General features: G+C 40.6%; 1 protein-coding gene across 1 annotated transcript; it reads left to right on the forward strand.

Annotated features, from left to right (window-relative positions):
• The first annotated feature begins 7,526 nt into the window (after nucleotides 1-7,526).
• On the forward strand, nucleotides 7,527-8,031 carry LOC110932477. Its single transcript, XM_035976030.1, has 2 exons — nucleotides 7,527-7,650; nucleotides 7,692-8,031. Exons 1-2 carry the CDS (start codon nucleotides 7,527-7,529, stop codon nucleotides 7,970-7,972), a joined length of 405 nt encoding a protein of 134 aa, XP_035831923.1. The 3' UTR covers nucleotides 7,973-8,031.
• The last annotated feature ends 772 nt before the right edge of the window (nucleotides 8,032-8,803 follow it).

Consider the following 8,803-nt stretch of genomic DNA (forward strand, 5'->3'; position numbering starts at 1 on the left):
TGTTGTTTTACGTGGTCGGGGTGTGACATAAGATCACAGCTTACCCCACCACAAAGCGATTCAAATCTCTTTTCCATAGGCGCTAACTCTTACTTAAACAGCTTCGCTTCCTTCCATTAGTCAATCGGACTTTTTCACAAGATCTCTAATGCCAATAAAGCAGGAAGGGGAGGAGAATGCCAAATCGAAAGTAACATGTAAAGCCGGTTCCCGTGGACTGAGTCTAGTGCTTCATACGTTACAAGACAAGGAAGGAAAGGAAGATAAGTACGGGAAATTAGAACCTGATATGCTTGACTACCCAGGGCGTGGCCGCTTCTCCCATTGCCTACCTCTCTTTGTCCAACTCGTGTATCAACGTATAAGAAGATTCCGTGAGAAGAGAGATGCGGTAGCCGACCCGGCAATATAACATAAGAAAAAAATTTCCAACGGTCGGTCTGTAAAGCAAGATGGCAGGGCCGGTAGCGTTCTCTACTTAACTAAGAAGAAGTGGAGTATACGAAGCGAAAGGGGAAGGTGGGAGGAGGTAAGGTAAAGTTGAGATAAGGATCGTAAGAAAGGTAAAGGCTCTCCCTTATTGGTTAGGGATAGCTCGCGCATAAGGAAGACTACCCTTTGGAGCTAAATATTCCTTAATTCTTATAGAAGTCTTCTCAATTGACCATGGGGGCTCTACTTTTCCTTACTGAATTTATTCTATGCGAAAGAGTCTCGCGGCAAGAGCGCTGTTGTAACCAGTTCTGATCTCAAGCACCTAACCTTTGTTGTGAGGACCTATTCGCCATCGGCCGGTAATACCCAATTCATGAGATGGTGGTCATCTTTAGCTGGTCATGACCATAATGTCTTGTTTTCCCTGGAAAAAGTAGAACCTTCTTTGGAAGAAGAACAAGGCTTTGATCCTATACTTTTTATCTATCCAGTGACAGGGCAGCTGCTTTGTCCAATCTAGTTTTTTAGTCTTTCTCTACCCGATGGTAAGCAGATCCAAGCTATCCGCCCCTCCCAAAAGATTCTTTCTTTCTGGCAGAGCAAAGGTTCGCTGGCCACTGCCCTCCGTTCCAAGTGAAAAGACTCGGCTAGACTAGAATAGAAGACTCAAAAATCCTCGGTATCGGCTTTATTGGTTGGCTAGTCTTCCATCTATCGGAATATCTTCTTACCGAGAGGCAGAAGCCTTTTTTAACCTTAAGAAGACTTTGCAATCTCATTTAGAAAGTTTGGATTGAATATCCCGACCTCCCAGAGGCTCCCGAGAAAGCTATTTCAGCCTTTCGGACAGTTAAGGGCAACTCCTACGTCCCTCATCGGTCTGAATCTCCACCCCCGCATAACACTTACTAGATTTTGAAAGAAAAACTGAAAAAACGCTTCACTTCCTGACCTTATTCTCGAGTAGGGAGGGTTCTCGCTACTAAAGAAATTTCTTCAGTTGAAGTAGCTCTTTCCTGAGATGTCTTTTAAGCTGAAGAAGGAAGGGCGCTTTCCTTCATTGAACACAAGACAGACGGGGACAAATCCAATCCCTTAATTCTTTGATCCCAATTCAATTGTTGTTTGATGTAATAATAGAGGTGTCAGGCTCAGACTCTGAGAAAGTTGACATGCGGCTAGTCCTAACTCTTAGTCTCGTAGTCTTGAAACTCAGTCGTACTTCCTTTGGCTGGCCTTTCGATCCCCTCATTCACAAAGGGGCGCAACTGAAGCTCATCTAACGATGTGATAGTGGTTGTTCGCTCCTCTTTCTCTTCCTCTTTTTCTGCTTCTGCTAGGATTTTGTCCTGATAGCGCCGTGCTTGTTCAAGAAAGAGAGAGTCCCTTTGACAGAGAGAAAGACTCCGGGGATAGATAGTCAATGGCCTATGAGGAAGACATCTCCTCTGTTTTTGCTCTTATTTTTGGCCTTTGGGCTTTTTGACTATCCAACTCAATATCTTAAAATAGAAGTCATCATCTTAAAATACAAGTCATCTTTCTTCAAAGGTCGTTGACTCTGCTTCCTTGATTGAATAATCGAAGGTGAATCAATCAGACAGGACAGACGTGTGATAACAACACTTGCTTTCGTGCTGGAATTCCCCTTGGCGTCACTCACCTCTCTTTCCCTTGATTTGCCCCCGTTTACCACAATGGTTGTCTCACTGTCTACTAGAGCTCGGATCCGACTCAAAGTTCGTGTGTATGCGCCCTGCCCAGAGCTAGCCTGAAAGAAAGTTCAATAAAAATGATTGACACTTGAAAGTAAGGTGAAGACTCTTTCCCCTAATCCATCCATGAATATTACTTTTTTCCCTAAGAAAGCCTCTACTGGGCGGGCTACTCCAATCATTACTTTTTTCTGGGTTGTTTCATAACATAAAGTCATCTAAACAACAGCTTTTAGCTTGCTCCTTGATTGTGGCGATCCCCTTCTTCTGTTCTTGACTCGTACCTGAAGCTAAGACGGACTCAAGGAGGCTTCAAAGCCAGATCTTCGTCTTTCATATAGAAAGGAGACCTCTCCTTCTCAGGTTATCCCATCTTTGCTTGAATCCGGCCGTCAACTTCTTCAACTGCTGATGCCGCTGACCTATATGGTGTGCTTTTCTTTCCTTATGCTTCGAGCGCCCTTTCCCCTTCTCCGCACTCAAGTTAATGTCTTTCCTATGGCTTTAACCCTTTCCGTGCCTCTGAGGAAAGTTTCTCGCTACTCAATTTCTTGAGTAAGTGAAGTTCTCCTATCAGCTTAAAAAGGGCTTTCTCAGGTCGACCTTTCTTTAGGTTAAGTGGCGTGTAGCTAATCTCGCTAATATCTCAGATCGGGGACGACTCTGTCTCCGCTTCTGCTCGTGCACTCGTTAAAGCTAACTCATGGCCTAGTTCGTGAATGAGCCAACAAGTGGTAACCGCTCTGTATCCGTCATCTCTTTTGAAGAAGCTGCTGAGTTAGATGCGGCGCTTTCAAAATCTCGTGACTCTCAGTCATCTATCTTCTTTTCACCTGAAAATGTTGGATTGGGGGAAGGCTTTCCTTCTTTGTTGACTTCAACTGATACCGGCCGATATCCCAATCTCTTAGTCTCGGAACTAATTGTCTATCTAGTAGCCACTCCTTACTTTGATGAGTTAAGTGAAATGAAAGTCGATTTTGATCCTATATCGCAGCATCATGACTCGTCAATGAAGCCGACATGGGCCTAGAGTCATCACATCAAGTATTGGGCACGTGGGTGAGTGAACTCTAGTTGTGCTTGAGTTGCGATCCGCTCCGGTCAAGTCGAACCTTGCCAATTAGCTTCTGGAGATCGGGTTCTCACTACCAGTCCAAGTGGGAATTCTTCTAAGAAAACCCCTTCTTCTAGTCTTTATCTTGAATCTTTCTTATTGTCTTTCCCTTTCATCTTGATATCAACTCTGACATTAACAAAGCATCGGGCGGGGAAGCTTTCAATATTATGATGAAAGAGACTATTGGAGAAGGTCCCACTCTGCTTGCGTCCGCTAGCTGAAGACGTGTGTAACGCATGCTCCTGTTCCGCGGTTGGTGTTATATATAGAAGTTCTTGGTTGAGAGTATCGAGTCTTCAATTAGGGCTGATCTCCTCAACGCATCCGCTGTTCAATCATCTGCTGCTGATGGTCTTGTTGTCGCAGACGGTCTTCTGTTTGCAATTGAATCAACTCTTACTGCTCGAGTAGACGGTCTTCTTGGTGAGTGAATCATCTTCATCCTATAATAAATAAGGACATTTACACCATCTATTACAGGTCAGGTCCTAAAGCTATAGTGTAATTCCCTATGACTATTGATAGGAGATCCTTCTATGCTTTCACCGATAATCACATCCAACTACATCCAGGAATCACATCTACCAGATGTGGTTTCGGGACCAGGCGTGTAACCTCGATAGCATATGCCCTAGCCACCTAAGCCTATTAGTCGCTTAGATAAAGAAGGAAGCCCTTCGGGAGCTATTCCTTCCCTGATATTGGCAGGACTTACTAGCCCCTAGCTGTTTCAATGGTATGAGCAGGGGATTGAAGAGGGACATCCGTGCTAAGAAGAAGGGACTGCAAGAAAACCGCTCAAGTTCAAGTAAAGGCTTCTGTCCTAGGAAGAAAGGCTCGAAAGCCTAATGCTATGATTTATACTTGCTCTCTCCCTGAAGTGGATGTGGAAAAGCGGGCGCTAATGCAAGGAAAGGAGGTGTTGTTCGTCCACTTCTGCTCCAGCTGAGAAATTACCTTGTAGTCAGAGGAAACTCAAACGTAAGATAGAACCGGAGAAGAGAAGATACTTTAGGTTTAGTCCTATTGCCTGGAAGTAGAGGGGAGTTCACTCACAGCCGGGGCTGCTTCATTCTCCTAAGCCTCAGAATAGACACCTTGCTGAAGCCCTAGGAGTGGAAGGAGTTAGTCTTCTACTTTATTCCAGACTTATTGGAAATGGAAAGCCAGGGGAATGCTACCAACTCCCTTTACTCCGACGTTGGAAAGCATATGAACTTGATTGAATTGAATGACCAGCGGGGTAAAAGAAGAAGGGATAAGATAAGACAGTAGCACCCACCACTCTATCAGCAGAAGGTTATTCGCACCTAGGTCCAAACTGGATTAATGGTGCTTAGTTGTATAACCTTATTCGCACATGATCTAAGGTGTTTCATTCCATGACTTAACATACAATTGAACATGTATTTCCCTGATAGTTGTAAAGCATTTAAAATGAATAGGGGACATGAAATCACAGAATTGCGTCCCGTAAACTGTATATAACTGTAACCTCACTGGCTGTTGTCTTGAATTGTATGATGACCTACAAAGGTCCTAGATTTATTAGACACTTCGGTCTTTGTATTGACTCATGTATAAGTCTTTTATCTTGAATATGTATTAAGACTTGTATGGATTTGTTATTCATTAAATTATGTATTAGATGTATTAATTGATAAATTGTTCAATATATATATATATTTCGCCAATTATATATATTCTTGTATTTTGTGAGTTGTATTATCGGATCAAGTCCTCTTGACTTCGTGTTTTGTATGAATAAATTGTATATATGTGAATGTGTCTCGTATGATTGAACTGTATGTGTATGAATATGATGTGTGTAAGATGCAACATATAAATTACATCAAATGAGGCATAAAACTAACCCTTTTTTAGTACTAATGTTGGAAAAAGTGTGCTTTTGTCTTCCTTTTGTATTTTCAGGATTAAATGAGCGTAAATGAACAAAAGAAGCAAAAATGCAGCCAAATCTAACATAATTACAAGAAAAGGAATAAACGTGGCGTGCCCGACCCCTCGACAGCATCTCCCCAAGCAAAAACAAGTGAACAGAAGGCTGACCACGGCCCCGTGCCCAGTAGACACGGGGGCGTGGCCAGGTGTCTGTAGAAAGGACAAAAGCATAGAAGCTTCTATTTCCCGACACGGGGGCGTGCCGAGCTCAACACGGCCGTGATCAACGCTAAGATTCGCAAAATCCAAGCAAATCTTGATAGTACATATACGCTTCTGCACACGGGGCCGTGACCAGTGGACACGGGGGCGTGTGGAGCTAATGCAGACAAATTGCAATTAATGAAGAAAGAGAAAGTGGATGGACACGGGGTCGTGCCCAATGGACACGGGGCCGTGTCCGGGCTTCTGTGCAGGCTATAAATAGGGGTGCTTGGTTCACTTCAAAGGCATCCCTTGGCAAACCACCTCTCTCCCACTTCACCCACACTCCACCACCATCACAACCCACATCCACCACCATCACAACCCACATCCACCACCATCATCCATCATAGAGTGTGTGTAGTAGTCTCGGGATCCAAGATTGATAGTAAGATTTCTTGACAATCAAAGGCCATGTTTGCCTAAGTCTCTTACCTCACTTGGTGAAGACAAGCATTTAGTGTAATACTTTTGTTTTTTAATCTTTTCGCACTTTTTATTTGGTTTTGTATTATGACTTTAATAACTAGTTTCTTATGTTGAAGGTGAAACTTCCTTATCATTTGTCTGTGGTGTCTTGGCGTTATTTTACTGTCTATATAAAATAAAATATTTACACCATTCATATCTCTACGGTCTATATAGAGATATGTTGACTACCTGGTCGGGGGTTAAGGGAATGGTTTGGTAAGGTTCTTCCCTTGTTCAGTGTATAGATCCTGCAAGGACCTGGGTCAAGCTTACTAGGACCTCCTTCAATACCCACTAGTATTGGATGGCGGGGGTGCGAATGGCTTGATCCCCTCATATGTAAACTACTATTAATACATTAACCCGGCTACTTGGGATTGTATCCCTGCTGACTCAAACCACTTAGCCGAGGGTAACGTCACCTTCAAAAGAGGGGCCTACCACATTACGCATTAATAACTTAATTAATTATCTTTCAATAATCCAACCCTTTAGGATTGTATCCTTGCTGACTCAAACTACTGGGTTGAGGGTAACATCATCTTTAAAAAGGGGCCTACTACTATAACTAAGATAATCTCTTAAAAAGTGCAAAAGTGCGGAAATCATCAAAGGTTACATTAAAGGCGAGTCGGATCCAAGTGATTCATCTTGTCTATCTGTTTTCATTTTATTTTATTTTTCAGCATTTTTAGTTTTTATTTTCATGTTTAAAACCTTTTCTAAAATTTTTGACTTGATTAGACAATGAGGATAAACCGGTACTAAAAGCTCTTGTGTCCTTGGACGACCTCGGTATCTTACCAACGCTATACTACGCTCACGATGGGTGCACTTGCCCATATGTGTGTTTAGTGTTAGTAAATATCGTGTTTTATAAATTGAAAACTTGACTAAAGTATTAAAAAGGGCTTAAAATATAACTAAAAATATATAACACACTACACGCATCAGAATAATTCCCATGTATGGGCATACTTGTATTATGAGTACTTGTATACATAACTATGTATCTTTGATTAAGTATCATACTTGTATAATTGTACTTTCACCAAGTGTTAGGTGATGTGAGTGAATATATAGTTACACGTATAGCAATACGTATGTTCTCATGTTTATTATACGTGATCTTGTATTCTTAGAATATATATACTTATATATTCTAGGGTAAATTACAGTTTTCGTCCTTTATGTTTGTATTAGATTGCAATGGATAACCTTTAACTTTAATAATTACAGTCACAGTCCTTTATTTGTAAAACTTATTACACCTTACGTCCTTTAGCACTAACCTAGTTAAAATTTTCAGTCAAATATCTTGCACATGAGGGTAAGGTGGTAATTTTATTCAATTTAGTTGAAATATATTTAATAAATAAAACAAAAAATTCTAAAATTAAATTAAAAAATATATATAAGTAAACTCTCTCTCTCTCTCTCACTCCTCTCTCCCTCTCTTTGTGTCTTAATTCCCTATGACTACTTCATAGCAATTTCAACACATTAATTAACTATGCTATGCTGGTCGCTAAAAACTGTTACTGCGACACTGAAGATGTCCACTGATATGTAAATTTTCACCTGATTTTGTTACAGGAAAATCATAATCATCTTCGCCTATGATAGAGACGAACAAGACGACTGCTGATTTGTTAAGCAAAATAGAAAGTTCGGTCCAGATGTCGGAGAAAATTGAAAAATCTATAAATCATCTTCCTCAATACGTTACCGTAGATTTGTTCTGTAAGCCACACGATTCATCAAACAAAGTTGTTTCGGTGAAGTGGTTGAACCAAAAGTTTTGGATTGCGATACTGCATTCTTCCAGAATCGAATTCCACTAGCCTCAACTTCAATTTCTGCTTCTGAAGGTTTTGGATTCCGATACCGGATTCTTCCGGGGCTACAAATAAACGAATCGGATTTGCCGATAGCAAGACGTTCGTCGCTTCACAAGTTCTTATCAAAGAGGAGGGACGGAGCTAACGAACGAGCACCTTATCGGTTGCCGAATCGGTTAATGGCAGCTCCGTCTTTGAATCATAAGTTTGATCTGAATCTGTAGGGATATATCAACACAAACTTGTTAGTGGAGGTGGTTATTGTTGTTGGTTTAGTGGAGGTGGTGAGTGATCTCTTGAGATGGTGATAATGAGTGTTGGTGGTGGTTTCCTTAGAAAAGGTAAAGTTAGAGAGAGAGAGAAAGAGAAGAGGGTTAGAGAGAGAGAGAGAGTTGAGAGATAAGGGTTTATAATTCTATAATTTGTTTTAAATAAAAAGGTGTTTAAAGACATAAATGCCCTCACATGAGCTGCACATGCTATAACTTAACGCTTAAAATTAACTAGGTTAGTGTTAAAGGACGCAGGGTGTAATTAGTTTTACAAATAAAGGACTGTGACTGTAATTATTGAAGTTAAAGGTCATCCATTGCAATTGCAATCTGATAGAAACATAAAGGACGAAAGCTGTAATTTACCCTATATTCTAAGATATATTCCACAGGAATATATAATCTATACTTGGTAAAAAGGTATAAAAATCATCATAAAAATAATCTATTTTTAAAATTTGTTCTAAAAATATAATTTTAGTCTTTCACTAAAATAATATATTTTAGATGTTAGGAAATATATATATACTAGTAATAAGGCCACGCGCGTTGCGGCGCGGGTACATCGCAAACATCAAATAGATTAGCGCAAGCGTTATGTAATGTGTCAACCATATAAAAACGTGTGTTTTGACGCATCCGATATAATCAATGTAACTTATATAAGCATTTAAATCAAATAACAAAATCCAAACCGGGTTGGTTCATTTAGTGGGGTTCCATCTAATTACTACACAACCCTTACATTTTCATTAAGACTTAGTGGCATCAATACGCATAGTG

Source organism: Helianthus annuus, chromosome 8 (genome assembly GCF_002127325.2).
Source record: "Helianthus annuus cultivar XRQ/B chromosome 8, HanXRQr2.0-SUNRISE, whole genome shotgun sequence".
NCBI classification, from domain to species: domain Eukaryota; kingdom Viridiplantae; phylum Streptophyta; class Magnoliopsida; order Asterales; family Asteraceae; genus Helianthus; species Helianthus annuus.

Bases quoted from the DNA above. Each gene is read 5' to 3' on its own strand.
- LOC110932477 (XM_035976030.1), top strand. From the start codon at position 7,527: ATGATAGAGACGAACAAGACGACTGCTGATTTGTTAAGCAAAATAGAA. The intron at 7,651-7,691 runs GTAAGCCACACG...GTTTCGGTGAAG, and splicing joins CGTTACCGTAGATTTGTTCT to TGGTTGAACCAAAAGTTTTG.